General features: G+C 39.6%; 1 protein-coding gene across 3 annotated transcripts in view; it reads left to right on the top strand.

The window, feature by feature from the left end:
• The window catches only part of CCSER1 (coiled-coil serine rich protein 1), a 708,879-nt gene that overhangs the window by 51,280 nt on the left and 630,962 nt on the right, over positions 1-26,637 (top strand). For all 3 annotated transcript variants that reach the window (XM_040599449.1, XM_040599460.1, XM_040599455.1), the window contains exons 2-3: positions 17,936-19,283; positions 21,859-22,046. In XM_040599449.1, the coding sequence (XP_040455383.1) occupies positions 17,975-19,283; positions 21,859-22,046 (1,497 nt within the window). In that variant the 5' untranslated portion in view covers positions 17,936-17,974. The remainder of the gene's footprint in view (positions 1-17,935; positions 19,284-21,858; positions 22,047-26,637) is intronic.

The raw sequence follows: 26,637 nt of genomic DNA, 5'->3' as shown, positions 1-26,637 counted from the left end.
CTGGCCTGGCCCACGTGCTGTATACCACTTTTGGGGTGCCCCAGGACTCCCTGTGTGTCTTTCCATGGAGCCGTGCAGCCCTGTATGCATTCTGGCAGGTGAATGCAGGCCTTGTCTGAGCTTCCTTTGTGCCCCGGGGACCTCTGTGTGTCCCTCGGAGCAACCCAGCATGGTAGACCCTTTCTTGGTGCCCCAGGGTCCTCCAAGTACCTTCTGGTGCAACCCAGCCACCTCCCTGTGCCTTGTGGTACACTCTGGCGCAATATGCACAGTAATGTAACAAACATTTCATTTTAAGTAGTCATCAATAAAATACGTCTCGTGATCGTATTTCCAGTTGTTGTCAAAATATTATATGTGCCTGTTCTGCCTGACTTATAGTGAACAAGTCGAAGAGTTCTCAGTCAAGGACAAGATAGAGCATAAAAGCGGTCAGCTAGAGTCTTGACATGAGAAAAGCTATGTCTTGCCCCATTGCTCTAAGACAGACAGAAATCTGCATGAAAAATTGAGACCTGACAATAGGGATCTGAGAGAATATATATTTAATATTGTAGCAGTGTGAAGGATTGTGTGTTTTGTGTTTATGGTGTGTACATAATGAAGGGAAAGTAACGCGTGAGGATCAGGGCTGCTGTTAGTTGACTTTCCTGGAGCTGTCACTTCTAAAATAGTTTGTGGTTGGATTAAAAGAACAAATTGAAAGAAAATGCATCATAATATTTTAGAGAATGGGCTTTGGCCCACAGCCAGGATATGTTGTAACCCTGGACATAATTATTAGAGCATTAATGAGCTTAAGAGCTAACAGAGAGTGCAATCTCTGCCCTGCTTGACAGGAATTCAGGACTAAAGCAGATGTCTTAATTTTGCTGGTGGTGGTGTGGGAAAAGGAGTAGAGCAATAGTGTAATTTTCAGCATGTGGTGGAAGTTAAAGGACTCTGTCCATTTTCTAGCTAGGTTGAAGACTGAAAGAGAAAGGCAAGGGTAAAATACATGATCTTTCCAAAGCGTATAAAAAATTTTAAATTAATATATGGTCAACAACTACACAGGTTTTTTTATTTGATAATTGGCTATTAACTAAGAACAACATAAGACAAAGGCTTTAAAAGTATGTCTGAAGGGACGCTTTTGGAATCCCCCAGGGACTGTGGTCTTGCACAGAAGCTTTGGTAGGGAATATCAAAAGTCAGTGAGGGGAAGAAACAGGAAATTTAGTGTTATTCCACTGTCTTGAGGTACTCGGTAAATGAGATAAGAAGATAAAAGACCAAAAGGTGCGCTATCAAGAGACATCTCCTGCATTTTGTTAAGCCTTTTGGTTGACCATAGAAGACCTAAGAAATCCTGATCCGAGTTAAAAGTCATGAGAAGAACACGTAATATGAAAGAAGAGGTTGTGGCTAACTAAAAGAATTGCAAAATACCTATATTATCTCTAGAGCCAAGGCAGAGGAGGAGGAAGACTGATTTCTACTGACTTCCATCAGTAGTCTGTGATGTGTAATCCTTGTTTGTAAGACTAACTTAGAAGCACTATAGAAAACTTCAGACTGTGACAAAATAGCCACTGTTTCTGTACCATTATTTTGATTTTGTCTTGCACCTTCATTTATTAAGTTCAGATACCTGTTTTGTATTTGAGTTGTAAACCCATTGAGGTATGGACCATATTTTCTTAAATGTAGGCATATGGTATACCATAGGGTGCCTGAGACAAGACTTGCAGGCATTGATCTAATCCAAGTAATAAATGGTTTCTGAAATAATAAGTTCCTTTTTTTTTTCTTCTCTTTTAATACTGATACATTTGTCACCAAATGAAGAAGAAAAACTATCTTGAAGCTTCTTTTAGCAGCATTTTTCTTTTTAAGAAAAACTTAATTTCCATTTGGTGTTTTCCTTTATTAGGTTATGTCTGGTCCCTGTCAGACTCTGGAGGATTGTTACCTTGTTTCTTAAGTCATTTGCTTCATGTGGTAGGTGTGAGATTTGCCCTTGTGGCACATGCTCTTGACAGAAGAAAATGAGTGAGACTTGCTGTTCCCATCCTATGTCATCACTGAGCGTAAAGGCACTGGATGTAACACTCTGAAATTATCTCATAAAGTTTATGCGACCTTTTGCTACAGCCTATGTTAGCAGTAGTCAGACACAGTAGATCGTAAACTTGTCCCTCTGCACAGAATAGAGATTTTTTTGAAAGATCTCAGTAAGACTAGCTAGTGAAGACTGCTGTGGGTCAGGTGTTTCTGAATATCTCATCCCAGCTGACAGATGGCACGGCACTGTCACTCTTTCAGTTTCTTGGGAACGCTTTTAAAGTTCTAGAAATTGCTTTAGCAGAGCAGGATGTATTTTGTATGAAGAGAGGTTTGTTTGCTTGCTCTGAAGCTGACACTTTGCTATCTGGCAACAGAGCTCTCCTTTATTACTTCCAAACATTTCCTCTGTGTGGACTGTAACTCTCTCCCTGTCATCTTGTTAGCATTGTTTTACAGCATGCAAAGAGAGTCTACAAGCAGGATACTTGCTTAAATGAGTGATTTACAAGGCAAAGCAACTGCTTACTAACACATGCAGTTGACAGGGCTAATGAGAACTACTAGGCTAAGTATTAATACACTTGCCATCCTGGTGAGACTTCTGGATCCTGGGTGCTTGCTCCTGATTCATGCTATCCATATTTTGGTTATGCCATCCATGCACATCCCCACAAGAGTAACAAGCAGGTGTACTATACCAGGATTCAGAAGGTTGCTTCCAAGTTTCAAAATAAGGTTGCTTAATATGACTGCCACTGTTGGAATTGAGCTGACATTGTTATTTTGAATTTGGGTTGCAGTTTGCATCTTTTAACAGAACGTTCCCTGTATATGTGTTTAATAAGTAGTAGAACATTTCAGTTAGCTTATTTTGTCTTTTTTTCATAAAGAAGAATAATCAAAGTACACATTCAATTTCTGGAAAATCATGAAAATATAAGGAAAGCAGCAAATATGCAAAGAGATTCACTGTTGAACAGTATGCTCATTTTGGGTATTAACAAGAGTTATGCACAGAAGCTGGTAGTAACAGTAGCTTAAATGTCTGTTTTGGCTTTTAATTTACTAGTTTGTGACAGTTTGAAAATTTCGTTATGTAACACAAAAATCAAGTACATGAAAATTAGAATATGGAGATCAGTAGATGTTTTTGTATTGAGATGAAAATATGCAGTTGTGCTATGGTATAGGAGGGCCTGGTTAAGCAGTTGTTCTGAACACAAGACATTTTTCTACCTAGCGTGCAGCGTCTGAATCCTGTTGCTGGCTTATTTTCATTTTTATGTTGCTTAAGGGACTTTTCCAGAGCTACATGCCTCAAAATCAGTTTGGGGGCACCTTTGTGGGTCACCTGGAATTTAAGTTTGACACTAGAATACAGGATCTCTTGCTTTCTGAGTTATGCTAGCAGGCTTTGTGCAGTTGACAACTTTTAGATGCCTTTCCATGTTTCTTTGCAGCTCTGGGAGCTGGGCACTGTCACAGAATCACAGAATGGTTTGGGTTGGAAGGGACCTTAAAGATCATCTAGTTCAAGCTCCCTGTGCCATGGCAAGGACATTTTCCACTAGTCCAGGTTGCTTGAAGCCCCATCCAGCCTGTGCTTGAACACGTCCAGGGATGGGGCACCCACAGCTTCTCTGGGAAAACTGTTCCAATGTCTCACTACCACCATCATAAAAAATTTCTTCTTTGTGTCCAGTCTAAACCTACCCTCTTCCAGTTTATAACTGTTGCCTCTTGTCCTATCGCTACATGCCTCGGTGAGAAGTCTCTCACTGTCTTACCTATAAGCGCCCTGTAAGTATTGAAAGGGCACATTACAGTCTGCCTGGAGCCTTCTCTTCAGGCTGAACAACCTCAACTCTCTTAGTCTTTTCTCATGGGAGAGGTGTTCCAGCCTGCAGATCGTTTTCGTGGTCCTCCTCTGTCCAGTGTTCCATCCCCCAGTATTCCCAAGTCCTTCTCCGCAGGGCTACCCTTCATCCATCCATCCCCCGATCTGTACTGATAGTTGAGATTGCCCCAACCCACAGGCAGGACCTTGTGCTTGGCCTTGTTGAGCTTCACAAAGTTTGCATGGGCCCACTCCTCAAGCCTGTCAAGATCCCTCTGGATTACACCCCTTCCCTCTAGCACATCAGTAGCACCACTGTGCTTGGGGTCAACCATAAACTTCCTGGCCATGCACTCAATCCCACTGTCGGTGTTATTGATGAAGATATTAAATAATACTGGTCCCAGTGCAGACCCTCGAGGGACATGACTCGTTACTGGTACCCACTTGGACATTGAGCTATTGAATGTAATGAATCATTGGCTTCGCTTGCAGGTGCAACAAAGCTTTCTGACTGACATTTCTACTTGGAAGCAGATACATCTAAGCCGAATAAGCTAAAATTATTGAATATGTAAAAGCAATCTGGGACCGTTGGGAAGGACCAGCCTTGGTAATACAAGCCACAATAGGAATAGTACTTACAGCTGGGAGTGCGAGTTTTGTTATCTGATCACTTAACGGCCATGGAGAAAGGGTAGGTCTTGAGAAACTGTTTTTGCAACGGCTGAGACTATACGTTTGTATTCACACGTTTTCTGATATTTGTAGGTTACTTTGAAATTATGGAAGTACTATTGTTACTTCATATTGCAGAGCTGAGGTGTGATGGAGGAGGTCATGAATAGGCACTGCCATGAGCTAAAACTTAAAATTGTCCAAAACTTTTAGGTTTCTGTTGTGAGTGCTTACATAGTAAATGGGATCATACAGCTTAATTTTCTGAATTTTCCCTCCCGTTTACTAATTTTTCCTACACCCAACTTTATTTAGACTCACCAGTGCTACTAAAGCAGCCAAAAAATGCTTGTGTAAAATGAACAATGTGCAAACTACTTTTCTCACTTATCTCAAAAGAGAATAACTACACGAGCAAAACCTCGGATCTGTTTAGAGTCAGAAGTCAGTGATACATAAATGTTGGTATTTTGTAAGTACATTGCGGAAATGGAGTAATATGTGCTTCTGAATCCCATTTTTTAACCTGAAATTATTAAACTTTAAATAATTCATGTGCAAACTGTTTACTTATTAAGAGTGATTGAAGTAATTGGGAAATACCCAGGCTTGTTTTTTGACACCTCTTTTATGCATTCAAAACCCTGTTTAAAAAACTCAGGAAAGCATGGAGACCTGCTGTATTTAGCTGTCTTTTAATCGGAGTTTTGTGTTCACACACCAGTGTGTGAAATCTGCTTTTATGTCTGATTTTTGGAACCAAGAACCATATGGTATCTTGGTTTTGCATTTTTTAGATCTTTGTAATTGTGCCTGCATAGCAATTAGGCTTGTGCATAAATTTCAAGAAAATAACGTACTCGTTTGGTCTTACTGTATAAAATGTACTGAGAATTCATTTCAGCTTTTACAATAACCCTAAAAAGCATTCAGATTAGGGCAATTTGGTTTACAGTTACTGTATAGTTAATTTTACCCTTTACAGTTTGTTTTACTATTCTGTCTTTCATTATGAAATGGCAAGACACAGGATGTCCAAATCGTCTATTGAAGGGGGGCTAAATTATATCCTTGTGCACTGATCCAGCGAAGCACTTGGCATTGTGCGTACGTCCCATAGACTTCAATGGGACCACTCATGTTTTGCAAGTTAAGTATGTGCTTTTAAGTGTTCTACTGAATAAGGATGAGATTATTCTCAAAGTCAAGCATGTGCTTAAGTGCTCGGCAGAATTGAATTAGCATCTATGAGTTAGCAGAAGAAAAAGCAAACCTACAAGGTCTGCATGCTTGTTGAGAAGGTCCTTTTTGTAACCTCCAGTTGAGTTTAATGGCTCCAAGATAATGCCATTAGGCAATAAGTGTCAGTAAACTCTTCTGTGCAATATGTTTCGATGGAATTAAAAAAAAAAAAATCAGGATGACTTTAGGAGTCATCCTCATTTGGACACAGTTTTATCACCAAGCGTCGTCTTTTTCCATCTTTTTGTCTTTTATGAACTTTCTTGAACTGTCTGTTCTAGACATTCATCTTCGCTCTAGGTTAAGAGCAAAGCTGAATTTCTTCCTTTAAGTTTCTGAGCAGTTCTGTATTTCAATAGAGGTTTCTTCTGTTAGGATTCTGCATTACCTGTTGTCTATATTCCTCTGCCTTGAGAAAGGCCTTCAAGCTGCCCACCCTGAATTGACCTGTGGGGTTATTTCTGTCATCATTTCCCTGTTGCTGTTGGCATCCTTGGCTCACCAATTTTCTTTTTATTTATATATAAAAAAAATTTCTTTGCTGAACTTTGTATGCTGAAAATTGTTGGAGACAAAAAGTGGGCTACAAATCTGTTTCTTAGATGTGACAGGACATGTTGTAAGGAAATAGCAGTTGGTCTTCCTACCAAACTTAAAAGCATGGTGTAGTCATCTCTGCTTTCTGTTGTCCCAACCAGGAGGCAGAGTACAAATGGATTCTACCCCACTAAGAAGCTAATCTTTTGCTTGGACTTCCAGGACTGACTTAAAATGCTGGCTCTTACAAAAATGCCTTCACAGGTGTTCCTGATCTTTCAGAAAAGTCAGACTCACTTTGAGAGTTACATTTGACAATAAAGGGGAGCAAGTGATACCAACTTGGACGTAATGATGGACTCTGATTAAAGACCCTTCAAAGCTGTACAGCTTTGTTTTGGTTAACAATGACAGGGCACACCAGAGACATCCAGGAATGTACAGTAAAAGTGTTGCCTGACAAGATTAACTGTCACCTGCTCTGATTAATTTTGGGGATAATTGTTCAAAACAGTTGAAAATGGTGTGGAGGGAGGCTCAAATAAAAGGTAACTGCATCAGTTGTAAGAGGCAATATGGTAAGGCAATAAACTTCTGATTAAAAGGCAGTTGTGAAAGATTATTAATTGAGTATTTAATCTGAAAGAACTGTTTTCACCCATCTTGGGCTGATGTGTGCGCTTCCTTGTTTCTTGAGCAAGCTCAATGAAACAAATTTAGTCATTTGTTCATAGCAGCCACCGCATAGCTTCCCATTTCTGGAAACACTCTCCTTTAATATAATCATTATTTCCCCTTGCCCGTTACTCTTCCCAAAGGGTTGCTTTTCACTGTACTCTGTCCTTCACCTCTTCTTGCTACAGCACCTCCTGTGTTAGTGGGGGTGAGTCAGAGAAGTATTGGGGAATCGGATTTAGTATTTGCTTCCCAAATAGTACTGACCTGACAGTAACCATGGACAGGTTGCTTCTTCTCGTACAGTGCTATTAGAATTGTCTTAAGTTTCTAAAGGTGTTTACATTGATGTGAATAATTTTAACAAAGACTTATGTGAAAAAGTTGTAGAAAATTAGACAAATTATTTTGCTTACTTTTTAATTAATCCTCCTAAAAATTTTTAGGTATCACCCAAAGGTTCTTTATTTGGTTGTTTCTAAAATATGAAATCATAGAATGGTTTGAGTTGGAAGGGACCTTAAAAGTCAACTAGTTTCAGGCCCCCTGCCATGGGCAGGGACACTTTCCACTAGACCAGGTTGCTCCAAGCCCCGTCCAGCCTGGCCTTGAGCACTCCCAGGGATGGGGCATCCACAGCTTCTCTGGGCAACCTGTTCCAGTGTCTCGCCACCCTCACAGGAAAGAACTTCTTCCTTGTATCTAAGGATTCTGTATTCTAAACATGAAGTTAAAATATTGGGTTAAAATATTCCTGGTATAATACACCATATTTCTCTGATAATGCAGTGATACTTTCCTGCAACCTTTCATCTAGCTGTCTCAAGCTGCTTTTAAAGGACAAAACTATGATGCCTGGGTATGAGGCACACGTTAGATGAAGGATAGGTTCTCATGAGTCCCTTGGACACAGACAGATCATTGTGAAGTAGGAGGAGCATAGCTGATGGCTTCAAAAAGCCTTACTTTTCCACTTAATATCTAAATACTTATTTAGTACTTGGGGTAAGTGGAAACTGTGAAATACCATCTTTTTGTAAACTTTTCTGTGTTGAACTTCAGTTTGAATCCTAACATTAATGGAAGTCCGTGTTGTTTCATGACTACAAGCTGTGAATTTCCAGAGGGTTGGGTTCCTAAATCCAGAAGAAAGCAAATGAAATTAGGTGTTTTTCTAGGACTCCTGTGACCTAAGATAATGTATTTTTCTTGTTAGGCAGTTCTGAGTTTGCAAGCTGGTTTCTTTTTGCCCTTTCTGTGCTTGCTTTGTGAGCTTCAGTTTTATGCTTAGACCTTCTTAACCTTCGGTTTTCAAAACAAAATACACGTCTTTGTTACGTGTATGTAAATGTGGTGTATGTGGTTCTGGGCTTTACTGCTATGGCACTGGGTTTTCCTATGTATGCTGTACTCATTGTCACAGAAATTTGAGCTGCTGTGTTTTAATCTTTGATTAACAATTCACAATCAGAATTGGAGTGTATGAATATATTCGGTTGTGTTGAGTTTTATTCTCTTTTATTGTTTTTTAGTAAGAAGATTGAAATGAGTCTGATAAATCTAATCTAGAAATAATTATATTTTCAATATAGCAAAAGGGGAATTGCCTGAGCCTTTGATAAGATTCATGGAGGTCTTCAGTAGAACATTATAAGTATTATGATTTATTTCTAAACATGTACAATTGATTCCTAAAAATGCATTCTTCTTATAAGTGGTGTCCAGTGGAGTACGTTAATATATAAAGAAACTAAAGCAATTGGTTTCTAATTAAAGTAATAAAATTTTACAATATTTGGGATGGTAATTATGAATGTATTTAATATTCAGCCCCACAAGGCATGCATCTTATGTGTGGTGAAACCTGCAGGGAACGTGAATCATGTCTTTCTCTTTTGTTAGAGTTTAGTATGCTGTGAGTACCTTGCCTGGAACAGTCAGTCTGAGGATTATCAGTTAATTTTGTACCACCAGACTGCTTTCAAGGCATGAGTTGGGAATTGTTGTTCTCTTCTGTTGAGCTTGGGAGAATTTAGAAAAGAGCATTCTTGCTCCTGTTGCTGTTAATGATACATTATTTTGTGGTAACGTAGTCAACAGCTGCTACAGTGATGTACTAAAATTACTTTATTATTAAGAAAAGACCAGTCTGTAAATTAGTCTGCCAAATGTTAGGTGAAGCTTTTATGATTTGCTTTCATGAATACTGTTAGCCACATTGATTTATTTAATTTAATTTTAAAAATCCTTTCACTTATCTGAATCCCCTGGAAGAGTTCTTATTGCCCAGTCCTTTTCACCGTGAGGATGTAAGGTGGACCATGGGTCCCTCTGTCTCAGTACTCTGTTTTCAAAAGCAGCTCTAAGGAGACACTTAGAAGTAGGAATGGAGCACAGGTGTATGGATCTTCAGAACTACATGATTAATTTTTTAGGATTGTATAAATTTTCATCATAATCCCTTAAGGGATTCTGTACTTGGTCAACATAAAAAAAAAAAAAAAAAGATACAAACAAAATCCTGCTTCCATTAACTTAATTTGGGATTCTGCGTACTAGGAGTGATTAGATCATACATGTCTAAGTGTTGCTTTCACAAGAGTTAAAGAAGAATTACAGACGGGGTGACGGAGGCTTTTAGGGATGAAAGGCCAAATGGTTTAAATCAGCATGATTCACTTCAGTGGAGCCCCATGAATTTACAACAGATGAGGATTTGGTCCGGTTTAATGCTGTTAAGGTCACACGTTCAGCTGGTGACAGAGGTAATAAATGACCCCAGCCCTTGTTGTCACTGAGGTTGCCATATACACAGCAGAAGCAGGCAGCACTTGACTGAAAAGCAGCCAGACTGGAAAAAAAATGCAGGAAGCTTTAGCATAAAAAATAAATTGCTTATGACACTGAAGCAGTGATTCTGGAAGATAAGAGGAATAGACACAGGAGAACCCAGAACAAAGACTTGTAGTTCTGCTGGGGCTGTGCAGTACTGAGACAGTTGTGAAGTGATTGCTTGAAGTGAGCAAGAGGTACACATCTGTAATATGCTGAAAGATTTCAGAAGGAACACATGAAAGCAGAACTTGAATTCACTACTGACTGTGCAAATCAGCTGGATCATGCTTTAGAGACACTTAAGACACCTTGTGAGCCAGCAGAATGTTTTAAGGAAGTTGTTTGTTCTTGGTTTTGTTGGTATTTTTTGCGTGGGGGAGCGGATGCTTTGTATGTTTGTGGAAGCTGTAGCTGATAATGGTGCTTTGCTTTATGCTACCAACAAGTTTTATGCAGCGAACAGTGCACCATGGGGTCGGAGCTAGGGCCATGTTATTCCTGGTATTTTCCTCATGAGAATACTGGCTGGCTTGTGCAGCAGTGATCTGTTCCACTTGAATTCCAGAGCAAATGGCTGGCAAGGAGTCTTTCCCTCTCTTAATGTCTTGGGTTAATGCAAATGCTGGATCTGCTGTTTTCCAATGTGTAAATGAGTCGGTGCTCTAGTGGGCAGGTTACACCTTTTTTTTTCCTGCATAAAGAAGCAAAATCCTTGATTCTTTCTAGGTTGTTTTTCCTTCTTGGTTAAAATAAAATACAGCTGAAAGTAAAATTGCTGTCTAGAAATGAACACATCCCCTATTTATGATTAAATCCTAGTATTTAGCCTGAAGTCCAAACATAGGTATTTTCATTAAAACCTTACTTGAATAAGATTTTCTGCTATCTTGTAAGCATTGTGAAAACGCTACTGTCTGTATCATGAGTGCGGGTGAGAGGAGAGAGAGGTGTGAGGGGAAGAAGGATGCTGTTTGATCCTATTGAATCCTATCTCGTCACCAGACTGCCATCTCTGTCCACCAAAGGTGTCTCGACATCAGTCAATGTCTTTTTGTCCCACTATGGTATAATTTCCATGTGCGGTCAGAGACCTGTGTAAGTCCACTTCACTTCTTATAAGTGAATAATTCATGGCTCTCAAACACATTTGGTACGGGTAGTCAAAGGAGTGGATGCCATAACATTTGAATCACAAAGCAAGCATAGTTTTCAGTACTTCTATTTCCAGGTTATTGTTTATAATTGTAACTGTTTCTAATTAAACTGTAAGTATTGTGAATACCAGAAATGCATTGTACGCTTCTCCAGAATCCAGTTGAGTCACAGAGGTGAGATACAGTTTCTCTTCTTGTTAAAAAACTAACACAACCCACCAAAACCAAGTCACGTGAATGTGACTGCTGCTTCGCTGTGGTGTGGTCCTTGCCTTGTTCCTGACCTGTTTGTGTCCGATTGTTGAACAGGTAAAAGTTAGTTCTTTATCTCCTTCACACAGTCAGCCTTTTGCCAGTAGATGATCTCAGCGATAACTGAAGAGTAACTGGCTGCTGGGTGTATGTAAAGGCTATCAGTAAGAGTGGTTCAGTTCTGTCCTGGTATTTCGTATGTTATACCAAAGTGCCTTGAGAGAATATAATCTGATATTGATGATACAGAAACATTTGAAGTAGGGAATGATTTAAATGTAGGTAGGAGACAACTGTGGCCTCCAGGTTTCTAGAGATCAGTTTTCCTGGTTCTCTTTTAGTAAACCCACAGTTCACATAGTACAAGTAGGATGAATTTACATACCCACGGATAATGAATGAAAGAATGAGTCACATGTCACCTGTCTCATTTGCCTTCTGGCTAATCTAAAGTCAAAAGAGGATATATAGATAAGTTCTCTCCAGTTTTCTTCTTTGAATGTTTGTTACACTTCTAATCTCATACCAGCAATGGGAATAGCAGTAATGGACTTAAGAAATGGTTGTCTTCAACAGGTACAAGACTAGCCAAAATGGAAGATGTGGTTTTGATGCATGTGTGGCTTCAGATTTGTTTATTGGAAATTTATCTGTCTGCTTCCCCTCTTACTTCCTGAAAACACGGGAGCATTTGAAAGTAAAGATAGGCCTGGGCTGCAGAATACAGGAAACTGAAAGAAATTTCATGTCTTGCCTTGGTATACCTCAGGGCTTGGATTCTGTGTTCTGTTTTTCCAGATACATAAAAGCTATTTTGGCCAGTCAGTTTTCAGTACGTAGGGAAAAAGTGTGTGGAGTAGTATGCGTGTGCATGTGTAGACACACATAATTATTTAAAGGTCTAGCTCTCGATGTTGGGTATTTGTCTTTTATTTATAAAAACTGTTGAGAAAAATTGACTCCAAGCAAGTGTGGACATGGTAGTAGCTTATAAAATTTTGCAGTGAGAATATGGCTGTGGCTGCTTTGCACAAGATACATTCTTGAGCTCTGTACCACGCTGCAAGGGTTACACGCACAAGGAAAGAAAAGGGAAGAGTGTTATTCACACAAGCAAGTGGAGCTGTTATGTATTGGAAGGAATTCCACGTTCATTTGCAAAACCAAATTGCTTCAGTATCAACGTTCCCACCCTTCTTAGCTAGTACTTTCTATTATACAGGCATTTGCCTTGGCTAGAATTTTCAGTAAGGCTCTATTAGTCCAGTTACATTATCCCTGATAAAAACTAAAGCCCTAAGTATTTATTTGCAGGTGTTTCTTTGTTTGCTTTTGTTTTTAATGTAAAACAGTATTTTTTTCTCTTTGTGTACAGAATCGGTCACACATAGTGATCTCTGGGAACTATGCTGATAAAACCAAGTCACAAATGTACTAGAGAGACAAATAATATTGCAACAATATTGAAGGCGGTAATGCTTAAATGCTGAGGATAACGTAGTGCTGGAATCTGATGGAATTTTAATGATTTGGGAGGGGGACACAGGCTTGAATGTTACCTGTTGGGATAAAAGACCGCTCCTTACAGGTGTATCAGCTGTGTTAGGACTTCTGTTGACTCACCAACAATTAAAAATACTTGTTTTCATGTGTTTTATGCGTGTTTGTAGTATCCTGGGGTAAATATAATTTCTGTGTAAGTCTGGAGCCAGCTAGTCCATGGTGACTATGTGTATTATGTGGTCCTTGCCGTATGGTAATGCTCACGTGAGGGATGGAGTATGTTTGCAGTTTGAGTCACATGTTAGTCCCGTGTGTTTTGCTATATTATATGGTTTCTGATTCAAAGCATTAAAGAAAATGTATCATCTCCCTTAAACCGTGAGTGCAGCCTAAAAATCATACTGCTGCGGAGGACAGAGGTAGGGAGCGGAGGAGTATTGAGGTTCTGCTGTGATGTAAGGTTGCAGCCTTTCAGCTTTGTGTCACATCATGTCCCAGTTTAAACTTAGATAGCTAATTCAGTTTTCTTCTACGTATGGAAGATAATGTTTGGTATATCTAGGAGGTACACCTTTAAGGAGATCATCTTTAGGAAAGCTTTGCTTAAAAAGTGTTGAGAAGTAGGTAGTGTTTGTACTGGCCTACACATGAACAGTTCTCTGTTGAATAAGCATATATTAACTTTTGTACATGTATTGGCTTTTTGCACGTGTACACGTCATCATGGTAATGGTAAAATTGACAAATAATTTCAACTTCTAAATTTTGCCCAAAGGCAATGAGAAATGTAAAAGGTGAAAGACAAAGTAGATCTGCGGCTCCATCTACTGGAGTTCCAAACCTCCGTCGAGACTTGCTCCTCGTTGAACGAGCTGTGCTCCAGCGTGCTTCTGTGAGTAACTGCTTGGCAGAAGCTGACATAAAAAAATACTGGGGTTGTTTTTTCAGCTGGTGGACTGGTGAAACAGATTTCTCTGGAGACAGTGGTGTGATAGCTTGGCAGTTTTACCTGTTATAACGCTTGTGGGGTTTTTCCCACTGTCACATTGACTGTCTGCAAGTTGAGCAATTTGTTTCTTTTGACAAGATACAGTAATATATAACATCAGAGATGCTTGTATAATTCTTATCCTGTACGCTTTAACATTTTATGCTCATACAAGTGCTGTAGGCAAGGTTAGGGCCTAATAGTTGGATGATTCCTCCAAAGATCTCCTGTGTGGAAAGAATAAGCCCCAAATATAAAAAAACACAGCCTTTTTTGTTTTCTCTGGAAATTAAATACATGACTTTAAGATATTTTTGAGATTAATTTGCATTTTGCAACATCTTGATGCAGATCAATGTGAAACTATTTCAATTTGATTAACTACTTAAGTTGCTTCCAAGAGGGAAAATATTTTGGTTGCAATTTGTCCATTTCTCTTTTTGCATTGATTTTCAGCACAGGAGTTCAGAAACTGTGATCTGCAGCCAAGCTCTTGAAGAAGAGCAGGTCCTGAAATAATCCACTATTACTCTGGCTGCAATTAAATCTTTTTGAAGTTGCTTACTTATTTTCCTTCAGTATATCAAGCTTTGTCTTGCATAATACCAGATGCAAAAATGTGCGTCAAAAATCCATTCCCTAAAAAGCAAAATTTGCATGTCTGTGTACTGCAGCACTGAGTAAACACTTCTTTTTAGTTCTAAAATCCAGTTGTTGCTGAAACTGTACTACAAAGTATATGAGCAGGATTCAGACCTCTGTACAGAACACTGTGTAGACTATTTTTTGTACTGTTCACATATGATAATGATGCAAAATATGTTTTGTCCTAAACGAGGAGCCTGATCTAATTGAAAGCCTGCCTGACTGTCACTTTTCTTTGATCTTTCCTGTTTACTTGACTTCTTGTTAGTATTCTAAACCCCCAGTAACTTATTTTAAGATACATGGGGCTTTGCATTAGGTTTTATACTGACTACATAGTATCAGAATTGTTGTCCAGTTCAAATTTGAGAGTCCTCTGGAATAGCATAGTACCATTGCAAAGTTGTCTTTCCATGCTGTTTTCTTTTTCCTCTGTTGCAGCTTTTATGAATGATGCTAGTAGGGATGGAGAAGTTACATGGAGAAAATGGGTGGGTTTGTAAAGAATATGTAGCGGGAGTGAATCTCACTCTGTAAGGGTTACGTCTGTAAAGTGGTAAGTGCAAGCAATTACGTTAAATGTGGAGACTGAAATGCAACACCTCCTGTTTTGCTTAGAACAGACATGACAGTTTACGACTCCTGCAGTAAGTGAAAAAACAACTGGAAGATGCTTTTTGATTAATATGCGAGAGTATTAATATCTGGAAATATGTATTATTTTTTCCTGTGTTGCAGGTAGAATGGTCACTTTAACTCCATGCTAAACTTTGGCACTTTCACACTGCAAAATGTGTGTGTTTATTTTTATATATATATACATGTATATATATACATGGTATATGCAAATAATATTAAAATATTAATAAAATATTCAAATTATTTAAACTGTATGTGCACATAAGCATTCATGTATGCATATATATGTGTATGTATGCATGGATTTGTGTGTTTGAAGAAATACCCTCTGATAGCTTTTGTAGCCCTGGAAAGAACAGTGCATTATAATTAGGTCATATTTTACAGGTGAGGATTTCTGCAACTTACACAATAAGAGAAATGTTGACAGTTTATTTGTGCTCTTCCTTCAAGAGGAAAGGAAGGAAGAATATCTGAATAAATGCTGTTTTGTTATCTGCAGTTAGAGGCAACATACTCTATTAAAAATTGTTACTACCTGGAAAGCTAAGGCTGTGTACATTCATGGATTGGTTATTAGGAATAATCTCTATTGTTATTTAGACACAGCTTTTGTATTTCCAGTGAAAGTTACCATATGTGCTTTTTGCTCGGTTTTCTGCTTCTTTCTGCTCTCAACTCACGGAATTTTGTAATTATAGACCAGGATGGTTTGTTCTCCAGTGAAAGGACAATTAAGGTGTGGGCAGGCGAGAGACTGATGGAAGCAAATGTTTTGTCTGAGCATAAAGTGCCTGTAGTGGTTTAATATACGTTAACAATACTTTGCTCGTCTGCTTCAGCTGTAAAACTGCATTTTAAAGTCTTTTTTCAGCAATTACTAGGTCTCTTTAAAATACAATGAAACCCCCTCAAAATCTGTAAATAATCTTGTGTTGTGTGTGATGTGCAGATCCATACATATCAGTGTGCCTGCATGGTACACGTCGACAAAAGCACAAGAAACACAGCAGAGTAGGTCTGGCAGTGGTTAAAGAACCGAGAAGGGTTTTGTACAGGGAGGCTGGAGGGAGTTGCATGTGGCTTTCCAAAGTCCATTTTCAGTAGGCTGGGTTGTGGACAGATGAACAAGCTGCTGTAACGTAAGCCCCTGTGTGGGTTCACAGGGTCTCAGCTTCTTTGTGCTGTTGCATCTGCTTTTGCTCTTACTGTGGTTGAAATGCAAACTACCTGAGGTTTCAGTGGAATGGAACAACCGGTTGTGCATCCCTTCATTTGGTGGGTGTAAAGTTATTCTGATAACCTGTGTGTGCGCCTGGACCGTTAGTTTGGGTTTGGGTTGCAGGACCTGGGTATTGTCTAGGGTTTTAGCTTGTCATCAGAGATCACCAATGACTTCTAGGAACTGGTGGCCATTCCCAAGCTGTTTCTCTCATCTTAAACTACAAAATTGCTTATTGATTCCTGGTGCCTGTGAATACTGGGGCTGCTTGGCAGTGTGTGTTCAGACTGGAGCTGTACTAGCTTTTTAAAAAAGCATGTTAACAATGCAGAAAGCACAATCCAGTGTCTAGTCAGGAGTAGTGTCTGAACTTGGTTGTTACCCTTTCTTTCACAGTAATATAACATATATGTAGTTTTATTACTCCTTAAATATTGTTCCCATTTTTATTTTTATATGTATTTATATATGTTGTTTATATATATACCCACTGTTATAAATACATATATTCTTCACGGTATTTGTTGTGGCCGTGTAACATGTATTAAATTGCACATTAGATGAATGAATTTGGTTTTGCACTTGACATACAAGCGTTGTTTAGATAAATGACCTGATTTTTATTCCTATGTGGTGAACGCTTGCAGCTCATGGAGTTGTACTTGGGCATTATACCTATAGACTCTCTTGTGGTATAATGTTCTTGTGATTATATATCATGGTTTTATTGCTCCCTCAATGGTCCTGTCTCTTACAGCAGTAGTTTATTATCACAAGAACAAAAAGGAGATAGAACTGGTATATATTTCATAATGATCGATTTTCCTCTGCTACATCTGCTGTGCTGATTAAAATAAGCTTTTATTGCTTAAATATTTATAAAAAAATGCAGAGTGTCTGTGTATGAAACCACTCTTTTCAAAAAACTGCAAAAATAACTAGTTGTAAGCAAGTAGGCTACAAGAGGATTTCAGAGAAGTTCAAAGGAAACAGTAAGTTTAAATCTAAACGCATGATCCCATATTTTGACAGTAAATTCCTAGAACTTACAGTTCCTTAGGAGGAATTTTTAGTGGTACATATAGCTTGACTGCAATGCCAGCATTTTTTCTGCCATAAGGTGGTGCATACATCCTTTAGCAGGAGCAAATAAAGGAATTTAAAATCCAACTAAAAGTTCAGTGAAGGTTGGAAAATCTAAATCCTCTTCTCTCTTGCAAAAATCTGAGTATTTAGGAACACAAAATAATGTATTGTTCTACTCTGATCATAAAAAAATGAAGTCTCTTCTAATAAGAGAGCTTACAGTTTATAAGAAGGCTTGTTCCAAGATCTTATAAACCCAAGGACATTTGGGTGATATAGTTGTGTGTCTTTTGACATGTAGATTTTATACTGTTACCCAGTGTGATCTGTATTGTATAATATATCATATATAATACTGTGTCTCATCTATAGAATGTTTGAGCCATATCTTTGCTCAGCTGCTGGGTATTCAGTGCTACCTATTGAACATCACTTTGAAATTCTAGAAGTCTTCAGTAATGTATATGCAACAACTTGCAGCTGTACATAAAATTGATGTTGACATCTCATGTATTTAGGCTGACTTAAAGCCTGTTCAAGTGGACTTTGAGGCTGAATAATTTCTCTCTCTCTTTACCCCCCTCCCTGATTAGTTCATTGACTGCGAGGAGCCACGGACGCTTTGTGCCCTGATGGGGGACTCGGGATCCAGACGATCGACTCTAGTGTCTCGGTTGCCAATATTCAGGAGAAGTATTAGCCGGAGACATGACTCCCTGCCTTCATCACCTTCTTCTGCTAATGCCATTGGTATCCATACCTCCTCTCCATCCAGCACTAATTCCAGCTCAGGGAGCACAGGCAAGCGCCGGAGTATTTTCCGCACTCCTTCCATTAGCTTCCATAACAAGAAAGGGAGTGAGCAGAAGCCTGACTCGGCTAGTCAAAATGTGAACATCTCAAATGGTGCTCAGTCCTCTCTCAGCACTTTTCAAAAACTGAGTTTAGAGGAACACATTAAAAGCAGAGGAAGGCATTCGGTTGGCTTTGGCAGCTCACGTAGCAAGAAGATAACAAGGTCTTTGACAGATGATTTTGAAAAGGGAAAGGAGCCCTCAGCTAATAAGAATGTCTTTATAAATTGCATAAGCTCTGGGAAGAACGAGGGTGATGACTCAGGCTTTGCAGAGGAGCAGAGCCGTTACTCTGTCAAACAGTCCACGCGAAAACTTCTCCCTAAATCTTTTTCATCGCACTACAGATTTTCCAAACCAGTTCCGGAGAGTCAATCGGTTTCCTCTGTGCAGCCGTCAAGGTGCTTGTTGGAAGTTACATCATATGTGGAAAGTGAACCTGTGATTGCCAAGTCCACTCCTCCGTGTTCAGCTGAGACAACAGAGTGCATGGGAAGCTCCTTGCAGTCCCCGCTGCTCTCGGCTGACCTCACGGCTGCCCAGACCCCTTCTGACTTTGTTGCCCTGACGGAAGATTCCGTTTCAGAGGTTGATGCTCTGCCCAGCAGCGGGACTGGGGCGCTGCTCACAGAGGATTATGGCCACCATGTCTCTACCTCTCAGATCATCTTTAATCCTGCTGCTGCTCCTGCGAGGGAAACGGATATTGTGGATGGCCATTCTGCTGATGCATCTCCTGTGAGTCACGCAAGCTTGTGTAGTGTTGAATCAAATACCTTATTCAAAACCTCAGCTGCTAATCAAACAAAAGTATTGTTGCAAGCTAACGAACTACACATGAATGATGCCAGGCACATAGGAGAAATGAACTCAGCAAATGCACATTTAGAAACCTTTGTGTTGCAGCATAGAGAAGATCGAGCGATGCTCTCTCCAAAGGCACAGGGGTTGAGCAGGGACAGAGGTGAAAGCACGCCATCCAAACACACAAGGGACACAATTCCTGTAATGGAGTCTAAGATTGTTCTGTGTTCTGAACCACAGTCGTTTAAAACACAACAGGATTACGAAACAAACTGTTCTAGAGGTATGTCTTGTGGCCTTTTCATTGCTGGGTTTGGAGGGCTTTTCTTTGCCTCAGTTCTTACGTAAAAAATTGTTTACTCATAAAGTGTGCTTGTAGAGTTCCAAGTGCTAGCTAGGAAGTTCAAAAGTTACGAAGTGTTTCCTCCTCCCAAAATTGGAGGAATTAAATAAAGAGTCTATGATTTGTTCAGTTTGTGTTTTACGGTTTGCTAACACCTGTCAGTGCTGTTTGTAGCCATGCTTTCCTGTGGTAGAAAATGAACTAAGAAGAGTGTAGATTCTTGCCTCTTGCTGAAGCTGGAATTTCTTGAGGCGTGCCTGATTTGAACTTGAGCCACAGAGCTGCATTATTTGAGATGGAAACATCGCCAGGCAAATAAACCTCCTTTTAGTCTGGTTATGGAAAATAACACAGTTTGTCTTACATTCATCTGGGCTTTGAAATTTCCCAAATATTGCTTGCTGTGTGCAACTGGTGTTACAGAGCAGCTTGGAGTGGATGTTTCTGTGGCAGAGTATGAGAGATCCTGTTTCTGCTTCCATCTGAAATAACATCGTGCATGTTCTCATTATGTAATCTATGAAACAGAGTGTTAATTACCATCTAGATTTCACACTGGATTTTTAGCTTATGAAAAGGAATTGGGAAATATTAACCAGATTCAGCGGAAAGGCTGTGCCTAGAAATCCCAGTCTGTAGAGATGCGTATGAATAAAGGCACCAGGCCCTTGAGTGAAGGACACCTGTCAGAAGACATTTATTTCTGACAGTTTATTTTCTCAAACCAACGTGAAGGCTGGTGCTTTCTTGCGTAATCCTGAGGCTGTATCTGGTGGGCCAAAACTTGTGAGAGTTAACAAGACTGCATTTGCAGTGTTTGTATTAGAAGATGAATGAGTGTAAACTCATATGAATTCATACCCATCTTTTGGCTTGGATATTTATCTAGGTATGTAGGTTCTAAGCAATCAAAAGCAATCTTGCTTTTTGAATTATTTGTCAATGTAAGTCTTGGTTGGATATCTTGTACATAAATGGAAATATAAAGTCCAGTTAAACCACTAAATTACCTTTCACCAGAAGGGACCTCTTTCCCTCAGAACCTTAGTCAATTGGGAGAAAAAATATTTCCGTTTATGTGTGTTACCAGTCCCGAGCACTCGGTTGGTCTTCCTTGAAACATTGGCTCATCTGTGAATGAGCTCATCTTTTGAATCTGACTTACTAGGGTGTACTGCAGGACAGCAAGTGAGCAGCTTGGAGTGATGTTGAGAAATACACAGTGTGTTTGAAACTCATGCATCAGGAGTTGTATATTTAATCTGTATTTCTGGAAGAGAGCAAACTGGATTTGAAATCGTGATAGGGTGATTTTTGTAAGTGGGGTTCATGTTCACAGGAACATTAGAGTGAATACTGCACTATATAAAAGCTGATGATTAATTGTTAGGGTTTTATAGTGCTGTTCAAAATGCATATTTATTGGTTTTTGACTCGTGTGGTGAAGAATGTATTTTAAATTAGGAACTGGCCAAGCATACAAAGGGACTATTGAAAAAAGATACAAAATCCTGCCATATGAAATGAAACAAATATAGAAAAAATAAGGTATGGTTATATGTTACAAACTGACTGGTTTGAACATTTCATTTTGCTAAAACAGTATTTAAAACCAGATGTGAATGCAAAATATTTCTGTGCATTTTCTTTGGTGATAGATATTTCCTCTTCTGTAGCTGGTCTCGTAGCTGATACCATTATAGATAGCATCGTGAACATGACATTAATGTAAGAGCAGGTTTGATGTGCCGTAAATTTCTTAGTATACCTTTATATATTTTTGTGTGATATGTATTTTTTTGAAAAGCCTTAGAGAAAATGTCTGTTATCTTCCTTTGCCTTTTGTGAGAGAAGATTTTCTGTTACATTTATTTTGCTATTATACTTTTCTCTTTCCCCATCTCTAAATTTGCCCAAACACCTCAAAATGTAATTGTTCCTCCTCTTTTCTGATGTGTTACTGTTCAACTGGTGTTGGGGACGGGGATTCAGCCTGCTGGCTGTAGGCTGGGTTTGGAGGGTGCTGATGCAGAGCTGAGCTAGAAAGGCCAAACAGAAACAAACCAGGGTGCATCCCTGTCCTGTGCAGCGATGACAAAGCTGTGACCTGGCCCTAAAAAACCTTGACTTTCCTCGGGGTGCAAGGTAAGGCAGGTTGGGTTTTGGCTCCAGTGGACCAGCAATAGCTTCTCTAGTGGATTTTGCTGGACAGTAGTTTGGAAGTGTCCTAGAACGAGTGGAGAGAGGAAAGGATGAAGCAAAGGGCCTTCTGGATTCTGTGAGGAGCTGTGGACTGGGCTGTAGCATGTGGAGTGTCCTAGTCGTGGGGGGCTGAACAGCAAACTGGTGGCCCAGCTGACACTCTTATCTAGGTAAAAAGGATCTGCTTTCTATGGAACATCTCTTACATGAATGCCTTTCAGTGTAAGCATCTCAAGAAAAGCACCATTCTAATTAAGAAAATATTTGTAGAGAGTAATTCTTTTGTGATTGCTGATTGTTTCTCTATTTGTAGTTGATCTTGCCAATAGCCTCAGTCCGTACCGAGAAGGCAGATTTGTTGAGAAACGACTGAGGTCCTCTTCAGAAGGTACTGCTGGGGGCAGTCGGCTGATCATAAAACCAAAGGATGGAAATACAGAAGAGCTTAACAGCTTACGGAAGCAGAGAGCAAGCTCATCCTCTTCAAAGATGAACAGCATGGTGAGTTTTTTTTGTTTTTCTGTCATCGGTGTAATTGTAATGAGAAGCAGCAACTTTACAAATAATGGGTGGTAATAAAGGTGTGGGGGAAGCCGTCTCAGGCTTCCAAAATGTGATCCAAGCTCAGCTATAGATACTAAAAGTATTTTTTCAGGGTGCGACATTGTGAAAAGGTTTACATACTTTCTGTGTCGAGATTCTTGTCATGCTTTGCTAATTTGCCTGGGAGAAAAATACTGGGAGAGGGAACTGCGGCAAAACTCACCATGACTATTTCTGAGGGTAAATAACAGTGGGCTACTCTGTGTCAACGTTTTATTGTTACTGTGTTACTTAGTTCGTGGACTCATGTCTGGTCTGAATGATGGGAGATTCAAATCAGAAGTGGGATAGAAGTGGTCTGTAAGGAGGCTCCTTTGGGAGGTCCCAGTGGCCCCTTTAGAAACAAGTGACAAGTCTGAATGCTTTCACTCGGAGCACAAGGTAAGGAGGAGAGGAAAGGATCTCTTCTCAGAACCCTTGAGGGACTGGAAGAGCTAAGACAGAGCAGGTAACTGCAGGAGAGTACTTTTGAAACCTCTTTGAGTAGAACAAAAGTAGAAGGAAGGGACTGACAACTTTGTGCTTTCCTATAGCCAGAATAAACATTTTAAGATGTGTAACTTATGCATGTGCTCTCTAGTGAGAGGAATAAAGATGCTAAGATTGAAAATCTACAGCAATGGCATCCACTCTTTAGTTTATGGGAATCACTAAAACAAGTTTTATGGCCATTATTAGTTTGAAATATTTTATTCAACAGTCTAGCTGAAAAAAGGAGGATTCATTTCGTACTCTCATCTGAACACTGCTTTCCATAGAAAAGAAAAAGCTCCAAGTTTGTTCTCCCTGCCTAGAGATGCTAAACAGATGTAAAAATAAAGGGGCTTTTTCTTTTTAGGTTTATGTGGTAGCCATTATGTTACTACGTTGCAGGACCAAACACATCCCTGAGAGACTCAGATGCCTTTTATAAGAGACAATTTTTGCAGTTTTTCAGAGATGTGAAACTGACTGGTGCAAACTGACTTTAGATTTTGAGTTATGTGCTTTTTTGATGTAGTTTTACAGGCTAATACCAAAATTCAACAATTCACATCATTACTTAGGTGACTTTTATGACAGTATGCTGCTTTGGGTGCCACTACATGTTCTCTCATCCAAGAAGCCAAGTAAGGCTAAAATTGTCTTCCTCTGTGAGATTCACCCATAGCAGTTCCTGGTTGGTCATATAAAAATAGGTCCCCAGAGAAGGATCTGATCTAGTGTGAAATCCTCTTACAGAAACTGTGGCAGGAAATTGGGGGTTGGGGGTTCCCAAGAGGATGTGAAATCTGTCTTTTGTTGTGGTGACTCTCGCCCATGTGTCTGAATGTATCATCCAATGTTCCTTTGAGGCTGGGCTCTCAAGTGATACTGCGGATGGCAGGGGAAATCCACATCAGTACCAAGCACATTTGTACTATGTGTGGCCGATGCATAATTTTCCAGTGTACTGGTGTCCTGAAGCAACGGTCACTAAACCCACTCAACTACAATGGAGCCACTTGATGTCTTAACAGAAACACTTGCCCATATACTTACTTTGTGTAACCTGGGCAGATTGGATTACCTCCACTTCAATGACAGGATTATTCCCTTAGCAGTATCAGATTGTGCGGTTTTATCAGTATTCACCGGTTCATTTTACACTATCACAAAAGGGTGAGAGGCAAATTAATTTTGGCAAGAAGATCTTACACATCTTTCTAGTTTCTAGATTGTTGCCAATTTGTCAGATGAGATGTAGTACAGTAATGCAAAATTTATTTCAACAATGAAACCTTGATTTTGAAAAGTGTTTTTATCCACTGGATTATTACACCCAGAGACACAGCATAGAAATGAAGAGGTAGAATTGTTACGTAGTAGAAGAAACCTTTGTGCTAGTGAAGTGTATAGTTATAGTGTGTTTCTCTGTTTTTGCAGGAAGTTCTCATCCAAGTATCAGTGAATAACATCTTACTTCTCAAAGACAGAACGGACATGATGACATTTTAAAGATGCTGTTTCATGTAGGCATACAGGCAGAGATGGTTATGCAGATGTAGTGCCTGCTGTAAAAAGCTGGTTAACCCCTGGCTCAAGCCTGTAAACCTGATTTGGGTTATTAGACCCAAGCTATTACGCAGAGCTCTCCGCTCATTTAAATACGAGGCCAGACTGATGCCATAGCACCTCATTCCATTTAGCCCTGTATTAATGAATGTGACAACACAGTAACAGCAGGAAGTAAGCAAGGTGTGTATGGGGGGTTAGGTGTTGAGTTGAGTCTCTTATTGATGTTTTGTGTATGAAATCCACATGGTTTTTTTCCACTTCCATTAACAAGACTGTCTACAAATTCACAAGTGTTTGCTCGTGCTTACTTATGAGTCAGTCACAGACCACGAACTTTTACATGAAGGTTATTGTGCGTGCTCATGAGTGAAAGCTAAATTATTGCTGCTTTCCCCCCAATACATACGAGTATCATCCTCATATGTTAAGAAAAATACTAGATGAAAGCTCTTTTAGGAAAAAGTGAGGTTTAAGAACAAGTAAAACAAACCCCCAAACCACCACCACCTCACACACACCACCCCTCGCCAACTCCTGCCCTGCCCCACACATCCAGAAGTCAGAGTTCCCTGGATGGAAGAGTATTTAAACCCTGAAGAAATGGAATGTTCTTAATAATAAATACCTGACCAGTAAAAAAGGCCCTTCAAAATGTTGTACACAAACAATTAATGTTTAACACTGCACTAGCAGATTGTTACCGGTGAATGACCCTAATGAAGAACAGGGAGTGGTGGTAGCTGCTGGTGCCAGTTTTCTGGCATCGTCCAGACATCGTGTTACGCTGAAGAAGCTTTGTGGTGTGGAAGTTCCCTTCCCTCACAAACTGAAAGAAGTCTTTCAAGATGCTTTTGGCTTTCTTTTTCGTGTTAGCAGACAGTGTCGGTGGCTTCTGCTGAGGGGCTGGCAGGAGTGGGGAGCCAGAAGAACCAAGGGGGTGTTAGATTTTCACAGGAGATAAGAGGAAGAAGAAGAAAATATTAATATCCGAGAAAGTGTTCTTTATCCTAAACAACTTGTTCAGCAGAGTATCTTGCATGATTGGCAGTGCTGTTTTTGAGGGTGATACGTGCATCTTCTACATACTGAGAATATGACCAACCTACAAAGATGGTCACTACCTTCTCCAAGAGTAGCATTAACTCACTTGGGAGATGCTAAAAGTAATTTATAAACTGGGCAGGAGCAATGCTGCTCATAAATAAGATTTAGGGTAAGAAAAAAATCTTTCAAAATAACTGTGCAAACGTGCCGGTTTCGTGGTGATGTAAATAATGAACTGAAACAGACGCTTGAGATGAACTGCGTAGGTTACTAGTGACGTGTGGGTTTCATCAGAATTCTTTCAAAGCCGTCATTCCTGCAGTGACCGATCTCTGCCACGAGATGGCACCAGTTCACTAAAAGTGGTCTTGGACTCGTGCATAGTTACACGAAATGTGCAAACTACAATTCGGGACACGTTTTTGGAACAGTTCAATGTTGATTAGTCTCTGCAGTAGGATAGACTCTTTTCAAATGAACATGCCTGATACCGATGCATTTTAAAGAGATTCATTTTGCTATAGAAACTCTGGTCATTCAAATCTTCCGACTGTGAGGTCCTCAATTAGAACTTTTAATATTGAGATGTAGCACCTAGGCTAGTTATTTATGTCTCAGAAGACTGATAGAGGCTATCGCTGACCGTTCTCTGGTCTCCAGCTAGGTGGTGGTTCTTTTCCAATGTGTGAGAGAGGAAAAAAAAAAAAAAAAGGAAGAAAAATGCAAAGCAGCAGTATAAAAGACCTGAATGGCCTGAAATATGCAGCCCTGCAAGACCAATGAAAAGGACATAAGCCTGGGTAGTTGAAATGTAGGAGAGAATTAGAATACCATGTCGTGGAAAAAAAAAAAATAGGATCAGACCCCCAAATAACTTTTAAGTAAGTTCTTAAAGAGGATTAGGAGACAGAACAGCAGGAAAGAAAGAGTTGATGTGCTAAGGTACTTAGAATTAAGAGGTGAAATTGAGGTGTGTGTGAGCAACAAAGTTATCCATCACTTCTCGTAGTAGTGGCTAATATGGAAAGATGACTATGCTAAGTATCTCCTTTACCAGTACTATAGAGGAAATGTTTAAGAAAAAAGCAGTGCTGATAGATATTTTGAAGTCCTAACAAATTACATTCAGTCATTAAAACCAGATAGTCATAACGGATGATGTGAATGAAAGTAGTTATATGTTACTACAAGTGAAAAAAAGAGCATTCAGAGGATTGTTGGATCTCCTGGACCACACTACCCAACTTCAGGCTGTGAGCTGCACTGTGCTGTATGCATCCATGGGTTTTTACTCCGTCAAGAAATACGACTGCACACATGCGGTAGAGCAAGACTGCCCACTTATATTTGCCTCTCACAGACCTGCCTTTCTGCCTCTCTGAGACTGTTTACAAAGAAAATAATTGTC

This window comes from Falco naumanni, chromosome 1 (genome assembly GCF_017639655.2).
Source record: "Falco naumanni isolate bFalNau1 chromosome 1, bFalNau1.pat, whole genome shotgun sequence".
Classification (NCBI taxonomy): Eukaryota; Metazoa; Chordata; class Aves; order Falconiformes; family Falconidae; genus Falco; species Falco naumanni.
The sequence above is the reverse complement of the archived record's forward strand: the minus strand, read 5'-3'. Positions and strand labels throughout refer to the sequence as shown.